Source organism: Lacerta agilis, chromosome 14 (assembly GCF_009819535.1).
Source record: "Lacerta agilis isolate rLacAgi1 chromosome 14, rLacAgi1.pri, whole genome shotgun sequence".
Lineage (NCBI taxonomy): Eukaryota > Metazoa > Chordata > Lepidosauria > Squamata > Lacertidae > Lacerta > Lacerta agilis.
Window position 1 is genome coordinate 998,326 of NC_046325.1, and position 18,340 is coordinate 1,016,665.

Genomic DNA, 18,340 nt, shown 5'->3' on the forward strand with positions numbered 1-18,340 from the left:
TTAAATTACCGGTACCTCCTGAAAACATCTCAAAATCAAATTAAAGTCTAATTAGATGGCTTTCCACAGGGTTAGGGTTGGGAACAGTAAGTGCTCCGCTGAACTGAAATTTCAGCCTTCACGACACAGGAAAACAAGCCAAGTCAACAGCTATTTTGATGGAGGAGGGTCAAGATATTAACCGATATGCATGAAATTTCATATATAGCTATATAATCCCTAGTATAGTAAGATAAGACCTTTGGAGCAGGCATTTTCAAAAAAAGTTTTTAATGAACCACCCTAGTAGGGCAGTAATTGTTCCTTGATAATTTGTCACCCCTTCCATTATGGAACATGGGGCAGACAGCCCCCTATGCCCCCCCTTGCTATGCCCATGAGTCAGCAGATCTGGCCTCCAAAGAACGCCTTGGCTGCTGCTGTGGCGCACTCCTTGGAGGCCAAACCTGACTCCTCGTTGGCAGCCCCCCCCATGCAGCCTCAGCAATGGCCTCTTGATCAATAGGAGGTGCTGCTGGTCTCCTTCCACCCCCTAGATCTATATCGATATCTCAATACCTCCCACATGTGCTGCATTGGGAAGATTTTGGGCATCACATGGCAGGACAGGGTCTCCCAAGCCCACATTCCCAGAATGCTCGCACTCCTGTCTCAGCGACGTCTACGCTGGCTTGGCCATGTCCACAGAATGGAAGAGGGCAGGATCCGCACAAGGGATCAGTAGCTCCCAGCACCAGGCCAGTTAGCAGACCAACACTGCATGACAAAGATGTCTGCAAGTGTGACATGAAGGCTGGAGACATCGACCCCCCCCCATGGGGGAATCCCTTGCAAATGACTGCAGTGCCTGGAGACGGATCGGTTGTGCATCCACAACAGTGACCAGAGGAGGAATGGCTGCTTTGGGGAGCGCAGAGAGAAGAAATGCCCCTGGCGCATCTGCAGCACCACAACCGGACACCTTCATCTGCCCTGGCTGCAACGAAACATGTCTCTCCTGCATCGGTTTCTGCAGCCACAGCAGGCGCTGCAACCTTCCAAAAGTTCGACTTCACCTCCAAAGGAACAACCCTCCATTGTTTCCTGAGAAAGACAGACAACAACAACAACAACAACAACAACAACAACAACAACAATGTTATTTGGAAGAGAAGGGTGTTGTCTATTCAACATTTTTGTAGACTGAGGTTGTGTGGCCATCGGTCATGGATGTTTCAGCTGAGTTTCCTGCATTGCAGGGAGTTGGACGAGACGGATCCTTTTCAACTCGACAACTCCATGGTTTTGCAATGCAGTTTCCCAATCGAGTAAGGAGCACAAAAATGTACAGACCTTGGCAAAAAAAAGTGCCTATATGAAATAGCAGAGAAAAATGCTTCGGATGACGGAAGCAGGTTTTGCAAAAATGCACATATGAAGTGAAATTGCATGCAAGGATGTGAATGTTAGGATACAATTGCGTTAAGATGGTGGTGGATTTTCATGCAGACACCCCCCACCCACCCACCCACGCACAAAGTGAGGTGCAAATGTGAACAACTGAAAGATGAGCAATAGAGAGAAACCAGTATTGATCTGTAGCCCAAGAACATACTCCTTGAAAGGCTGGATGGGGAAAAAATAAGCCACGGAAATGGATACGGGTTTGTGGGTGTTCAAGGAAATCCCAGGGAGCATTAAACCAGTTAAGCAGCAGGAAGGAAGTAGAGGGTAGGAATAAATGGACAACTCTCCAAACAGAGAGATGTCGAATGTGGAGTCCCCCCCAGGGATCCGTACTGGGACCTGTGATTTTAACTTGATCATAGATAAAATGATTCAGAGTTAAGCACAAGCAGTGAAGTGGCCGGGTTCGCAGATGATACTAAACTGTTCATGGCTGCAAAAAATATTAAGAGATTGTGAAGAGCTCCCAAAGGATCTCTCCAGACTGAGTGAGTGGGAGGCAAAATGGCAAATGAAAATGGCAAATGCAGTTCATGGAGGGACAAGGAATTTTCATTCCAGCCTATGCTCTTGTGGGGTCTGAAGTGGCAGCGGTGGGCCAGGAGGGACACCTTGGGGGTCACAGTAGAGAGCTCTCCGAAGATGTTGACCCAGAGTGTGGCCGCTGTGGAAAAGGCAGGTTTTCACGCTAAGGATCTTTAGGAATTGACAACGAAACCGGCGATATCACAAGGCCAAAATACAAATCTGTGGTGTGGACCTATTTGGAGTGCTGTGTGTCCAGTTCTGGTCGCCTCACTGCGAAAAGGATATGGAAAAGGTTAAAGGAAGAGCAACCGAAAGGATGGAGGGGATGAAGCGATTCCTCTTGGAGGGAAGGGTGAAGTGTGGGAAAGTTTAAGGGAAAAGGCGAGGAATATGAGACACGATAAAAGTTTATAAAATGATACATGGCGTGGAGAAGGTGGCTAGAGGAAAGTTTTTCTCCTCTCATAGCACTAGAATTCATGGCCATTCAAGGAAGCGGAATGTTGGGAAATTCAGGATGGATAAAAGAAATGGTTAAACTGCGGAACTCCCTCCCACAGGACAGGAGGCAGTGATGGCCATCAGCCTTGGCGGCTTTAAAAGACGGTTAGGCAAATTCATGGAGGAGGAGAGGGTTGTCAGTGGCCAAGAACTTAAAAATGGAAAGCGTAATGCTGGTGGTCAACAAAAGAGGTTTAAAGACTGTCTCAAGGCAAATGTAAAAAAAAAATGTAGTATAAACATTGACAATTGGAAAACACTGGCCTGTGAGCGCTCCAGTTGGAGAACAGCCTTTACCAAAGGTGTCCTGGGCTTTGAAGACTCTCGAACTCAGGACAAAAAGGAGAAACGCGCTAAGAGGAAGGCACGCTGGCAAATCCACACCGTGATCAACTCCCGCACGGAAACCAATGTCCGCACTGTGGAAGGAAGGACGTGTGGATCCAGAATTGGCCTCCACAGTCACTTAACGGGCTCATTGTTAAATCCGTGTTTATGGAAGACAATCTTACTCGGATCGCCAGAGAAGATGTTGTGGGAGGCGGCAATATTTCTGAAGCCACAGGAGAAGGTGGGAGGGCGCTCGAGTTCTGCAGCCCCAAAGGTTCTCTGGCTGAGATTCCTGCATTGCAGGGGGTCGGACTAGATGACCCTGGAAGGTCCCGTCCAACTCTACAATTCTGCTGTTCTTTTTCTCTCCCCCCCACTTCTGGAAGACTCCTGGGCCTGGGGCGGTGATGGGGTTGGGGGGCAGCAGCAGGAGGAGGAGGGGCCCCACCTGGGCAGCCAAGCCTCCTCCGCGCTCCGCTGCTCCCGGGGCGTGACTCAGCCCCTCCGCGCCCCTCCGCCGCCCCACTCCCGCCGCGACAAGGGCGCAGCGAGGCAGCGGGAGTTGTTTGCGGGCGTTGCTCATCGCGACGAGGGAGGGAAGCGGCGGGGCTGGCCGGTGACTTCATCACGGCTTCCTGGCCCGCGGCTGGGCGGGCGGGCGGGCGCGGCGCGCATAAAAGCAGCTCTCGGCAGGCAGCCCCAGCAACAAAAGCAGCAGCACCGAGCAAGAGTGGCTCCCGCGAGACACACAGAGAAAATAAGAAGGTAGGAAGGAATTGAAGCGGCTCGCTCGCTCACGGGGCGCTTGGGCAGTCCTGCGGGGTGCAGCGCACATCGGGAGAGGCGGACGCGTGTCCAAGCAGGGTCCCGTACCCGCTGCGCCTTCCCTCCCGCGTTGCAGGGGCTTCAGGCTTCCTCCGGAGGGGGATCGGGGCCGGGAAGAGCCCCGAAAGCGGCCCTAGGGCGGGGGGGGGGGAACACACCAAGCGCTGTCCCGCCGCCCCCTCGAGCTGCGCATCTGGACGAAGGCGCCCCCGGGGAAGGGAGACCCCTCTCCAGGCCTGGCTCTCTACCTGCGTCGCCCTACCCCGTCCCTCAGCCCCGCGCCTTCCTCTCGTCGGGGGTCTCCTCTCTCACCGCCTTCTCCTCCCCTTCCTAGGATGCCTCAGCCGTCGAGCACGACCCCCGCCGCCTCCCGGTGCCTGGTCTGGGCTGTGACCCTGGCGGGGCTGGTGGCCCTGTCTTGGGCGTCCGCGGCGCCCCTTGCCCGGCCGGGTGTCTCCCGCGTGGCGCGCCTCTCCACCGACTTCGGCGTGCGCGTCTTCCGCGAGGTAGCCGCGGCCTCCGGCGAGCGCAACGTGGCCTTCTCTCCTTACGGCGTCGCCTCCGTCCTGGCCATGCTGCAGATGGCCGCCGCCGGCGAGACGCGGAGACAGATCCAGGACAGCATGGCTTTCAGCCTCGACGGTGAGTCCGCAGCCCGGATAGGGCGCGCTCGCTTGAGATGGGAATGGAGGGGGCCGTGGGACGCAGCGGTTTGGCAGCAGCGGCTCAGGGAAGCCTCCGACGGCGGGCGGGACTCGGAGCGGGGGACACTTTGTCCTAGCTTTGCTGCAACAAGGAAAACATGAGGGCGGCAGAAAAGTTTCGCCTGGTTGGCATCCTCTGTGACATTGCATGACTTCCACTGGAGGTGCAGGATGCATCCCCTTAGGGGGCAGGAGAAGCCCCGCAGGACAGACCCCACCCACCTCTGGCCGGAGCAAGCCAGCCAACTCAGGGAAGAAATATGGGGGGAGCACCCCCAGCTATTTCCCTGACACCCCAGTGGTGGCCAAGCTGGGTTGTGATGCTGTTCTCGAGGTCCCTGAGCTGAGCCCCACCCCCACCCCATGCAAGGAAGGAACATCCCTGGTGTTGCAGTGACATTCAGGGGTCCGTCTTGGGGGGGAGGAACTGAGGGGTGAGTGGGCGCCCTCTTTTCCTTGTTCCCCTTGAGCTCCCTGCCTCTTCCAAGCAGAGCCAGAATGATGGGGGGGGGGGCGTGTCATGGGCTGCTCTAGTCTCCTCTCAGCTATCTGGCCAAAGCACCAAAATAAACCCCAAATCTTCGCTAGTCAAGCTGGTGATGCAATGGGAGTTACCCACTGTGTCAACATTCATGTTTTGTTTTGTTTTAATTGGGAAATTAGTTGTTGTTTTTTAAACAACCTCTGATGCAACTGGGGCGACTCATGCATTCAGATCATAGAACTGTAGTGTCATCCAGCCCAACCCCCTGCAATGCAGGAATCTCCACTAAAGCGTCCATGACAGATGGACTTCCAACCTCTGCTTAGAAACCTCCAAGGAAGGAGAATCCACAACCTCCCAAGGGAGTCTGTTCCATCTCCCATGGGACAACCCTTGAGATATTTGAAGGTGGCTTATGAGGAACGGCTTAGGGAGCTGGGTATGTTTAGCCTGGAGAAGAGAAGGTTAAGGGGTGATATGATAGCCATGTTCAAATATATCAAAGGATGTCGTATAGAGGAGGGTGAAAGGTTGTTTTCTGCTGCTCCAGAGAAGGGGACATGGGGCAATGGATTCAAACTACAAGAAAGAAGATTCCACCTAAACATTAGGAAGAACTTCCCGACAGTGAGAGCTGTTCGGCAGTGGAATTTGCTGCCAAGGAGTGTGGTGGAGTCTCCTTCTTTGGAGGTCTTTAAGCGGAGGCTTGACAGCCATCTGTCAGGAATGCTTTGATGGTATTTCCTGCTTGGCAGGGGGTTGGACTGGATGGCCCTTGGGGTCTCTTCCAACTCTAGGATTCTATGACATTTGTCCCTTTTTAAAAAAAATGTTTTTATTAAAGATTCTCTTGGGTTACAAAAGTGCATTTTCAGATCATATACTCCTTTCTACAGATCTGTTATATTCGCTGTGAGACTTTGATGCTGTATACAACATAATTGGGGGAGAAGAGAGGTGGGAAAAGAGACAGGGGAGGAGAGAGAGAGAGAGAGAGAGGCAGGGTAGTAAACTTTCCTCTGTAAGCTCCTCACACCACTCTCCTTAGACGCCTCCCACTTTTCTTTCTTGTTGGCGTTGTCTGCATTTGGGCCTTCAACATTTCTCCTTTTAGAAAGTCCCATCCATCTTGGACTCCCTTCTCTTTCAGTATTTCTGACCACGGCATCTCACCCAGTAGCTCCTTCAGCTTTTCGAAATTAGCCTTCTAGACACATCCAGAGTGTGTGTCTGACTCCGCTCCGCTTTCCCTTTCCCTCTGTATCCTGAAACCCAGGAGAACATGATCGGGAACTGGGGCTATTCATAGAATCATAGAATCCTAGAGTTGGAAGAGACCCCAAGGGCCATCCAGTCCAACCCCCTGCCAAGCAGGAAACACCATCAAAGCATTCCTGACAGATGGCTGTCAAGCCTCCGCTTAAAGACCTCCAAAGAAGGAGACTCCACCACACTCCTTGGCAGCAAATCCCACTGCCGAACAGCTCTCACTTTCTGCCAAGTTTCCTGGTACAGTGGTACCCCGCAAGACGAATGCCTCGCACAACGAAAAACTCGCAAAACGAAAGGGTTTTGCGAGTTTTTAGTTGACTCGCGAGACGAATTCGTCTATGGCTGTTTTTCGCAAGACGAATTCGTCTGGCGAGGTACCACTGTGAGCCGCCGGAGCCGCGTTTTAAGGCTGCAGCGAGCGCTGCAGCTTTAAAACGCGGCATCGCGCCATAGCTAAAAAGGCTTACCTTTTGGCTCCGGTGTGTGGGGGGGGTGTTTTCCGCGTCGCGTCCGCCATTTTGGATCGACTCAGACATGCGCAGTCGATCCAAAATGGCGGGCGCGACGCGGAAAACACCCCCCCCACACAATGGAGCCAAAAGGTAAGCCCTCCCGACCGGCACGGCGCCGCGTTTTAAGGCTCCAGCGAGCGCTGCAGCTTTAAAACGCGGCGTCGCGCCGCAGCTAAAAAGGCTTACCTTTTGGCTCCGGTGTGTGGGGGGGTGTTTTCCGCGTCGCCTCCGCCATTTTGGATCGACTGAGCATGTCTGAGTCGATCCAAAATGGCGGACGCGACTCGGAACCCCCCCCCCACCGGAGCCAAAAGGTAAGCCTTTTTAGCTACGGCGCATTTTAAAGCTGCAGCGGGCGAACAGTTCGCTCGCTGCAGCCTTAAAATGCGGCGCCGCGCGGCTCCGGTGCCGGCCGGCGCCCCTTCCGACCGGCGCTCCCTGACTTTTTTCCCATAGGAACGCATTAATTAAATTTTAATGCGTTCCTATGGGAAACGGTGCCTCGCAAGATGAAATTTCCGCAAGACGAAAAGTCTTGCGGAACGAATTAATTTCGTCTTGCGAGGTACCACTGTACTTGGAATCCTAGAGTTGGAAGAGACCACAAGGGCCATCCACTTCCACTGCATCAATCAGTTCTTCCTTGTTGGTGAGGACCATGTCCAAGACAGATGGTCCCCTTGGTGCTTCTTCCACCTTCTGGGAAATGAAATGGGGAATTTTTGGACAGTATATTCTTAGCAGAGTTTAGAGTCCCAACAGATATTGGGGTAGTCAAAGTCTCCCGCGACTATCTCTCCTTTTTGAATCTTTGATAGTCTGCTCAGGGAAGGCATCAGCCAAGTCTTCTGGCTTGGCGGTTTATATCAGACCCCCAAAGTAAGGTCACTGTTCTTCTTCTCTCCTGAAATTTATACCCCTGTACTCTCACAGCGGGTGGCGCTGTGGTCTAAACCACAGGTCCTAGGGCTTGCTGATCAGAAGGTTGGCGGTTCGAATCCCCGCAGTGACGGGGTGAGCTCCCATTGTTCGGTCCCTGCTCCTGCCAACTTAGCAGTTCGAAAGCGCAAGTAGATAAATAGGTACCACTCCGGCGGGAAGGTAAACGGCATTTCCGTGCGCTGCTCTGGTTCACCAGAAGCGGCTTAGTCATGCTGGCCACATGACCCGGAGGCTGTACACCGGCTCTCTCGGCCTATAGAGCGAGATGAGCGCTGCAACCCCAGAGTCGTCCGCGACTGGACCTAATGGTCAGAGGTCCCTTTACCTTTACTCTCAACCTGCCTTCCATGCCCCAAGTCGTGGGTTTCTCCACAAGTGTACACATCCTTTATATACAATGCTGCTGCTCCTCCCTTCCTGTCTGGTCTGTTCCTCTTGAACCGGTTATAACCTTCAAATCCGACATTCCAGCCGCCAGCCTCACCCTACCATGCAATGCCTTCTAGGATCACCCTCTTTGTCATGCGAATCCATTGGTTTGGTTAGATGTTGCGTTGAGAAACCAGCTGCAGTGGACAATGAAAAGGTGGAACAAATGGAGAGAGAGAAAAGGGGGGGAACGCTGCCTAATGATCTCCCGCCCTCGCTGGGCGCTTCCTCCTTGCAGAGTGGGGCATTCCCAGAGCCCTGCGTTGGTTGCAGAAGGCGCTCACCGACCCCAGAAGCAAAGATGTCGTGGACACGGCCGACGCCCTCTTTGTGCAGAGGGACCTGGAGCTCAGCCCCGGGTTCATGCCCCACTTCCACCGCGTCTTCCGCCAGACGGTCAAGCAGGTGAACTTCACGGAGACCGAGGAAGCGCGCAGGATCATCAACAGCTGGGTGCAGGACCACACAAAAGGTGAGCCTCTCCCTTGGCAGCACTGCAAGGGAAGGAGGGAACTGGGCCGCCCATCAGTCACGACGATTGACAGGTAGGCAGGCCCATGGCGGGGGGGGGGACAACGCAGGATCCGGCCCACTTGCCAGAAAGGGTTATCTATTGATTATTTGAGGACATATTGTAAACCAATTAAAACATCAGTGGGGTTGATATAAACATGCGCAGTAAGAGATGATAAAGGGAAGGATGAGGGGAAATTTATAAATGTATTTGAATTGGAGATGCAGTAATAAAAATATATGAAATAAATAACCGCAGAAGGGAGGGGGAGGGGAGTCGAGGGAAAGGGAAATTGGATTTGTGATGATTTTTCTTCCTGATTAAAATGTTTGTAAAAGTTGAAAATTTGAAAAGAAAAGAAAAGGTTATTTTCCACGCAGTGCTCAAAAGTATTGCAGTGAGCTGAAGTAAGTAAGGGAAGAAAAGAGGAAAAGTAAAATTAAAAAAACAGAGGAAAGCAACAGGAACAAAATAACTAAATATATATATATATATATATATAATCAAGGTTACAGAACTATATATATATGTGTGTGTGAATAAATGTATTGTTTCCCTCCAGTATATGTTGATTCATGGGTCTCTGTGGTTTCGATAAATATGTTCCAAAGGTCATTCAATTTGTCCCTGCACAATCTTTGCCTGCAAGGGATCCGTTCGTGGGTTGCAAGGGATGCCATGCCATCCATCCATTCATTATGCATCTTGTGTCTTCATGCTGCGAACCGCCCTGAGGTTTGTGGGCGAAGGGCAGTGTGCAAATTTGATAGAATGCATGGCTTCCCCCCCAGGGATGATCCAGGACTTCCTGCCCGAGGGGACCTTGGACCACATGACCCGCCTGGTCCTGGTGAACGCCATCCACTTCAAGGGCCTCTGGAACCTGCCCTTCCCAGAGGCAGCCACCAGGGAGCGCCTCTTCCACAAGCTGGATGGGAGCACCCTCTCCGTCCCCATGATGGAGCAGACGGCAAAGTTCAACTACGGTGAGCAGCGGCGTCAAGCGGGGCTTGCGGAGAGGTCGGGTGGGAAGAGGTCTTCCTCCTCCTCCTGGAAAATGAGATCAATGTGTCAGGAATGTGGCCCCCCTCCCCAGAGCGCAGCTGAAGAGTCGGCCTCAGAAATTGAGCTAAGTGAACAAGGAGCCAACTCCGCAGCTGAGTGTTTAGAGAGAACAGCCCGGCCCCCCTCCTTCCCAGGGAAGAAGCTGTGAGCTCCCAAGGAGAGGGAGAGTTGGAAGTTGGCAGGAGTGCTGCCAGGCAACTAGCAGATAAGCCAGAGGCTGAGGCTGTGTTTTGGGGGATTGGGGAGGAGACAGGCCCCGAACTAAGAGATGGGAGAAGCTCAGAGAACAACGGAAGGGAAGGAGAAGAAAGGCAGGATTTTGGCGTTCTTTCTCTTGGAAGAATGAGTCAGACTGAGCAACTACTGTTAATGAGAGCAGGCAGGAGGGCCGGGCTCTGGATGTGTTTCTTCTTGTAATTAAACTTACATAAAACTGATGGAGAGAGCCGTTGCAGCTCATCAGGCTGCTTGTTTGCCAGAGACCGTTATACAATGGCTACTAGTCCCGATGGCGATGCTCTGCATCAGGAACGCTTCTGAATCCCAGCTGCTCAGGAGGAAAACTTGCTCTTGTGCTTAGGTCCCGCTTGTGGGTTTGCCACTGGCAGGACTAGATAGGCCATTGGGCTGATCCAGCAGCTGGGCTCCTCTCTTATGGAACCTCCAGGTCCAGATGCAGTCTATCTAGAGTCCTAGATTTCTTAGGTGTATCTGGCCACCGTGAGGACAGGACGCTGGACCAGATGGGTCCCCTTTGGCCTGACCCAGCGGTCTCTCCTTCTGCTCTTACGCCCTTCTGTCCTTCCCTCTGCAGGCGAATTCTCCAGCCCTACAGGAGTGGAGTACGATGTCATCGAGCTGCCCTACCAGGGGGAGACCCTCAGCATGCTCATTGCCGCCCCCTTCGACCTGGACACCCCGCTCTCTGCCCTGACCAACATCATTGACTCCCAGCTGGTGGCCGGATGGAAGAGGAACATGACGGAAGTGACAAGGCTCCTGGTCCTACCCAAGTAGGTGCCTGAGGAGGGCGGGTGGGAATGTGGGGAACCAAGACTCCCCTGGGTCCACGCCAGGCCCCCATCTCTCCTGTGGGATGGATTTAGATGAGCTGGGGTGGGCATTTTATTAATTATCCTTCCTCTCCCTCACTAGAAGGCAAGTATCTATTACAGCAGAGTAAAATCTCCACCTGTGCACAGCTTATCTGTAGAAGCTCTTGGGAGACGTTTGTATAACCTCCTGGAACAATTAGATGCAAACTTGGATTATCTTCTGCCGTTTATGTTTCCCTCTTAACAAGGAAATCACTCTCAGACTGTTTAAGTAAGCCAGAAAAATGTAAGGTTTACTCACATGAGAAGTCTTGCCAGGTTTCAATAGCGCGCAGTGACAGGAAGAAGTAAAGATTAACTTTTCGCAATTCCCCTTCCCACCACAAAAGTTTAGAGAATATGGCATTCTGTCTGTGTCCCCCGTCTGTGACTATCTAGCAGTCATGCAAGCTGTGGTTTGGGTGCAGATCCTGCCACATCTCCCAGCCATGGTGTGGAGCTGGTGGCTGCCTGGACTGTGACACCCCCTCACCCCTCACCTTCCTTTCTCTGCAGATTCTCCCTGGAGAGCGAAGCTGACCTCCGAGGGCCCCTGGAGACCCTGGGGATGAAGGACATGTTTGACGCAAGGAAAGCCAACTTCAGCAGCCTGTCAGGTCAGTCCCTTCTGGTCGTCTGCACCCCAGGGTGCCTGATTGTAGCCCCCCAACTGCAGTATGGGCGAACGTGTTTCAGAGTTAAGGCAGCGATGCTTCTGAATCCCGGCTGCTGGAAACCAAAGGAGGGGAGAGCTGCTTTTGTGCTGGGAAACTCCCCTGTGAGAGCAGGATGTTGGGCTAGGCAGGCCTGATCCAGCAAGCTCTTCTTAAAGCAATAACAAAGAGGAAGGTGCTGCTGAGCATGTGCCGAGGGCCTTGGCCTGGCCGCAGCCCGCTCCCAGACTACATAGGAAAGTCCAACAGCATTTTGGTGTGGAAAGGTTTTTAGGCGTGTGCTGCAGAAGGAGAGCTGTTTTCTCCTTCCACTCTCCAAGTAAAAATATATTGCACTGTTGCAGAGGATGCGGCGGGGGGGGGGGGCTATATTAATGCCCATCTTGCTTTGCGGAGTTGTCATAGCATCGTAGAGTTTGAAAGGGTTCCCCAGGGTTGTCTAGTCCAATCCCACCGGCAACGCAAGAACCACAGCCACAGAATCCCTGGCAGATGTGCCTCCTACCTGTGCTTAGAAACCTCAAACAACTCTTAGAATTGTAGAGTTGGGCGGGTCCCCCAGTGGTCATTGAGCCCAACCCCACATGTGATGCAGGAATTGCAGCGGGAGAATCCCTTGCAGGCGCCCATCTGACCTCTGTTTGAAAACTTCCAACGAAGGAGGTCTCACCCTCTTCGCTCTCGGACATCCCACTTGCCCCCTCCTGCCCCTCTGCGGCCCCCTTTCCCTGCTCACTGCCTTGTCCCCCCTTGCAGACCAAGAATCCCTCTTTGTGGCTCAAGCCCTGCAGAAGGTGAAGATCGACGTGAATGAGAGCGGGACGGAGGCCTCCTCTGCCACAGGTGAGGACCGCCATTGCCGGGAAAGGGTCACCCACTTCTCCCCTTCCTGTTTTTTTCGGGGGGGGGGAGTTTTGAACCTGCTTATCAGAGCTTCGATCAGCTTACTTCCCCTTCAGAAATGTTCTGAACTGCTTAATATAAAAACTGATGAGCAATAAAATTCAGGTATGCAGTAATGCTGTCAGTGTGTCTGATAACACCGGGAAGTATCAAAAAGACAAGGTTACAGAACGCCAAGCTGGCCGGGCCCACCATGAATGGCCACAGAAAGCCTGGGGCGGGGGCGGGGGTTGAATCCCAAAGACACCTGGAGCAGGTGACCAAAGATGGAACCTCATGTACTGCATCATCCCAAATAGCCACAGCAGAAAATGCCCTTGTTGACCTCTCCCCAAAAGCAGAGCAGATGACCTCTGACCCTATTGCTTAGGGGGTCTTTGGAGGTTTCATCCAGATACACCCCCCTGTATCTCTTTCCTGGGGTGACCCCAAACAGCCAGCGCATTTCCCGGGCTGTCCTCGGGGCCTCCTCCTTTGCAGCTCTCAAAATCCTCTTCCTTTCTAAAACTCTATTTTATTAATTGATAATAAAATATCGATGATATCAATTTTATTATCGACATATTGTAGGATAAAATCCAAACTAAGCTAAACAGAATATATATATGTGTATGTATGTATGTATGTATGTATGTGTATACTGCACACACACACACACACACACACACACACACACACACATATATATATATATATATATATATATATATATATATATGAAATCTAAAGAGAAATAGAAAGTAAGTTGCAATAAAAATCCTGTTTCCTTTCCTCAGCTGTCATCATCTACGCCCGCATGGCCCCCCTGGAGATTGTGATGGACAGGCCCTTCCTCTTCCTCGTGGTACACAACCCAACTGGTAAGAACGCTTGCTTTTTACAGAATCGTAGAGTTGGAAGAGACCCCTAAGGGTCATCTAGCCCAACCCCGCTGCAAGGCAGGAATTGGAGCTCAAGAATCCCTGCTCCGCTGGCCGCCCGACCTCTGCTTAAATGCCTCCACCATCCGAGGGAGTCTGTCCCACTGTAAAACAACTCTTACCTTCAGGATGTTTCTGCTGATGTTGAGTGGAAATCTCCTTTCCTGCAATTTGTGGTTTGGGTTCTGCAGAGAACAACTTTTCTCCACCTTCCGCGTGACAAACCCTGTAAACAGAGCAAGGCCTGCAAACTGCGTTTGGGAACGGTGCAAGGCTGCCTCCTGGTGGCTGCCTCTGGGACCACCGATCCTTATTTTATTTTTTCCTCCAAGGCGGGAGTGACCTTTGAACCCACCTATATGATTTTAGGTGGCAGAAAGTGAGGAAGAATTGAACAACCTTTTAATGAGGGTGAAAGAGGAAAGCGCAAAATATGGTCTGAAGCTCAACATCAAAAAAACTAAGATCATGGCCACTGGTCCCATCACCTCCTGGCAAATAGAAGGGGAAGAAATGGAGGCAGTGAGAGATTTCACTTTCTTGGGTTCCATGATCACTGCAGATGGTGACAGCAGTCACGAAATTAGAAGACGCCTGCTTCTTGGGAGAAAAGCAATGACAAACCTAGACAGCATCTTAAAAAGCAAAGACATCACCTTGCCGACAAAGGTCCGTATAGTTAAAGCTATGGTTTTTCCAGTAGTAATGTACGGAAGTGAGAGCTGGACCATCAAGAAGGCTGATCGCCGAAGAATTGATGCTTTTGAATTATGGTGCTGGAGGAGACTCTTGAGAGTCCCATGGACTGCAAGAAGATCAAACCTATCCATTCTCAAGGAAATCGGCCCTGAGTGCTCACTAGAAGGACAGATCCTGAAGTTGAGGCTCCAGTACTTTGGCCACCTCATGAGAAGAGAAGACTCCCTGGAAAAGACCCTGATGTTGGGAAAGATTGAGGGCACAAGGAGAAGGGGACGACAGAGGATGAGATGGTTGGACAGTATTCTCGAAGCTACTAACATGAGTTTGGCCAAACTGCGGGAGGCAGTGAAGGATAGGCGTGCCTGGCGTGCTCTGGTCCATGGGGTCACGAAGAGTCGGACACGACTGAACGACTGAACAACAACAACAATATGATTTTGTCCTCATTGCATTCTATAGCCCACCTTTTACTGTGGCGGCATCCACAGCCCTCCCTCTCTCCCTTTTTATCCTCATTTGGTTAGAGCGTGGTGCTGATAACGGCGAGGTCGCAGGTTCGACCCCCGTCTGGGACAGCTGCCCATTCCTGCCTTGCAGGGGGGCTGGACTGGAGGATCTTTGAGGTCTCTCCCAACTCTACGATTCCAACAGCCCTGTGAGGCAGCTTAGGCTGAGAAGCAGTGGCAGCACTCTGGCCTGGAGCTTCATGTTGGGAACTGAACCCGGATCTCTCCAAGGCCATGTTCCAGAGGACAGCACAGAATCACAGGGTTGTGGAGCTGGAAGGGGACCCCAGGGCTCATCTAGTCCAACCCCCTGCAATTTGTGCATCCAGACAGCGCCTTGACATTTGTTTTTTTTTTTTTATAAGAATTTATTGGTTTTACAACAGACAGCATACAAATATAACACCCACATTAACCCACCCCCAACTAAAAATAAACAAATACACAAATACCAATAATTCTTCTTCTTATGCTGTAAAAAAAAAATTTCTTGGTCGAATCTTGGTACAGACTTCCCCTGCCTTTTCACCTTCGGTTCCAATCCCAAATATTACTTTAATAACATCTTATACCATCTTGATCTTAATCCAAATATCTAAAAATTAAAATCAAAAGCTTCTTTTTAACAAATCTTGTTTCATAATAAACAATATTTTCCCATTCTTGACTTAACATAGATCAGATCATGTTATAACTTAATATTAATTCCATACAAGATTCTGGTTCTTATCCCCTTATTTTCAAAGTAAATCATAACAAATATCTTCATTCACTATAACTGCTGTTAATAATAAAAATTTAGAGTACCTCTTTTCTTTCTCTAAAAAACTTAAAGTCTTGACACACCGGTTTCAGGTTACCATAATACATTTTTTTCCTTTATACCTTAATATCATTCACCCTATCCCCCTTCTGTCCATTTTCTTTGGTCGTCTTGCTCCAGAGCTGCTCCTCGAAGTATCCTTTTTCTTTACATAACCACAGATCCAGACTGAGTCCAAAGTAATCCTTGCATAGAACATCAGGGTGCGCACCTTTTCCCCCAGCCTCTCCGGTTCCTCATCCCATTCTTCTTTTATTTGTAGATATAAACATAGAGTTCTCACCTTCGCTCCCAAGCTCTCACCTCGGGAGTTAGTTATAACAATTTTCTCCGTCCTGGGTCTGCCACCCCCAAGAGACGATCCATTACTCCGGAGTAGCCATACCTTTTCATCCTGTTGTTCAATCAGTCCCTTCAGTTCTGTGCCAAGGCACTCCTCCAATGCAGCCATTTCCTGTACAGTCTCCTCTGTGGGATATAACTTTTTTGACATATGACAGTTCAATATCTCCAATTTTCGGTTGAGCAGTTCCAGTCTCAATAAAATAGTCCTTTCTTCATGGGTCATTTCGCAGTTCATAACCAAGTCAAAAACAAAGCCGAGCATGGCAGAAGCGGGCATAGGTGTCAAATTACAGTTTCGGTTCTCAGACTTCTCCATCTTGCCAGTAACTTTCCATTCAATCAAAGTCTTTCACGGCCATTTTCCCCGAATCCGGGGTGCAAGAACCAAAAATTTTAAAAAGAGATACTGTCCACCAGTTTAGTCCCCAAAGGGGAAAACCATAAGTCTCACTTGTCAAATTTTAAGTACTTTGTTGCCATCGCTGTAACAGCAGTCTCTTAAGCTGGTTATTTTCTATCTCCCGAAGGGAAAGAGGCAGGCTCCCTTTCCAAATGTCCCCCAGGTCGTCAACAAGGCACAAAAACAAGTCCAATCCAATACTCACGACACCGGGATTCTTAAGCTCCAACTTTGACAGGTAGAACGTTAACGCACATCGCGGGGGCAACCGCCGCTTCGCGTCCCGGTTGGGGCTTGTCCCCTGAAGCCCGGCTCCGTTTTTCCCTTCACCCCCACTCCCCCTTTACAGGGGGAGCGAGGGAAGAGGACGGAGCCATAATGGGCATAGCCGGGGAGCCCAGGGTGCGGGACGCTCTTCCCGCACCCTATCGGAGCCCCGCTTAGCGGTAGCGGGGCTCCAACCCCCGGGACGGGCTGGGTCGCCTCGCAGCCGAGGCAACCCACGACCGCTCCGCCATTGCGTCGCCGCCGGAAGTCAGCGCCTTGACATTTGATCTACTTAGAAACCTGCTGCCCAATCCCTGACCGCATCCCTGCTTCTCTTTCTCTCCTTTACAGGCACCGCCCTGTTCATGGGGCAAGTGATGGAGCCCTGAGTGACCCCCCCCCCTTGTTCAGCCAGAATCTCTCAGGAGCCGGAAGAAGTTATTCCTCCCTTTCTGTTCCCCTCCCTCTACATTCCCCCCCCCAAAGAGAGACCTGCCGCCAGCCGTGACCTCCCTCCGCCCTGCTGCTGAGTGGCAGCACCAGGCGCAGAGCCCTCTCACCCCCCAGGGAAGAAGCCTCAGTTGGTCTTTCTGCTGGGAAGAGGCTCCCCCCCTCCGCAGACCCCTCCGCCCCCTGGGAGACCCGCTCTTCGGAAAGATGAGGCTCCAACCATGATGTCCGCACAGCCGCTTCCGCCTCCACCAGAGTCTTCCTTGCGGGGGGGGGGCGGCGGGGAGCAACTGAGCACCCTTGCTCACCCTTGGATGGGGTGGCAATGCCAAGAAACCCCCGGGTGATGTGTGCCCCCTACCTCACACTGGACTGGAACCCTGCCCAGTCAGGGCTAGTGGCTTCATGTGATGTTTACGCCGGAGGAGAGCAGGGATCTGCCTTCTCCTCTTTATTATTATTACGTATGTATGTATGTGTTTGGTGCCTGGGGGGGGGGGTTGAGGGTTGTGTCCCCTCCCATCGGATGTGAACGGGGGGGGGGGTTGCGCAGATCAGCACTTTAAATACGTCCGTTTTCCTTCTGCACTGCTGAGAGGGACGTTTGTTGTGAAGTATGTATTAACAGAGAGGCTTAATATATGTTTGGCTTGCTATTTGCGTTTAATGAAATATGTTGTTGGGGTGATGATGAAGAGGGAGCTGTGGGCAACCTCCTCCTCCACCACCTCTCGTGCCCCCCCCCCACCCAGGAAGGGATGCATCTCTCCCGTGGGGCTGGTGGAGCGAATCGCTCATTGCAGTTCCTTCTTGCAAGATGCCAGCACTGGACTAAGGAAAACTGCAGGCATCTCCAAGCAAGCGCTCCCGAGATGGAAGTCCTCCATTCTTCCAAACGGAAACACGCCTGGCCTTATCACGGCCCAGTTTTCCTTACATGGAGACCTTTGATGTGCTACGGATTCTGCAATCTCTGTGGCACATAGAAGCTCCCCTGGGAGTCCTTTTGCCCAGACCCCCCAGAGCCTGCGGTCTTCTCCAAGCAAAAAACCGAGGCCTCTCTTTCAGAAACCCTGCCAGCTTTGGGGCAAGCCTGCCGTGACCCGGACGGGCGCGGAGGCTGCTGCAAATGGCGCCGTGCCAGCGGCGTTTGCCAGCCTGAGGCCCCCCCCACCCACTTCTGCTTAATGGCTCTTTGGCCTGAGTTCCCCTGTCCTTGTGATTTCCCAGGACAGCTCCCAGTTAATTGTAAAAATGGCACTGGGATTGCTGAGCTCAGCAGACGTGCTCTCTCTGGGCGATGTTTTGGCTCCCATCCAAGTGGATAATCCCCTCCGGATCTGCTGAGCTGGGCAGCTGCTGGGGACCCCCCCAGCGAGGGCCCTTGAAGGCTGAGCTTGGTACAAATGGGGGGGAGGTAGAGGGCACCCCCCACATAGGTAGGGAAGGACGTCCCAAAGGAAAGCTGGTTTTCTGCGGTGTTGGCACTGAAAGAGAGCAAACTGGAAGCATTTTGGGATCAAGTCAATTCTGAGCGCCCCCCTCCTCAAGATGTAAAGGTGCCAGCATTTAGATATTTAATTGGTGCTGGGGAGTCACCTTGCGTTTCAGGTGCCCGCTGATTTTAGCTGACTCGGGAGCATCAGTCTATCGTGAGAGGCTCCCCAGGGTGCTACATGGTGTTTGAGAAGGATGTCTATTTTC

The 18,340-nt window shown here is 51.8% G+C and overlaps 1 protein-coding gene across 1 annotated transcript; it reads left to right on the plus strand.

Moving 5' to 3' along the window:
• Nucleotides 1–3,540: 3,540 nt before the first annotated feature.
• On the plus strand, nucleotides 3,541–16,865 carry SERPINE1 (serpin family E member 1). Its single transcript, XM_033170929.1, has 9 exons — nucleotides 3,541–3,570; nucleotides 3,965–4,272; nucleotides 8,212–8,445; nucleotides 9,279–9,473; nucleotides 10,367–10,565; nucleotides 11,163–11,263; nucleotides 12,077–12,163; nucleotides 13,000–13,083; nucleotides 16,538–16,865. The coding sequence occupies exons 2-9, from the start codon at nucleotides 3,966–3,968 to the stop codon at nucleotides 16,573–16,575; spliced, it is 1,245 nt and encodes a 414-aa protein (XP_033026820.1). The 5' UTR covers nucleotides 3,541–3,570; nucleotide 3,965; the 3' UTR covers nucleotides 16,576–16,865.
• Nucleotides 16,866–18,340: the final 1,475 nt, after the last annotated feature.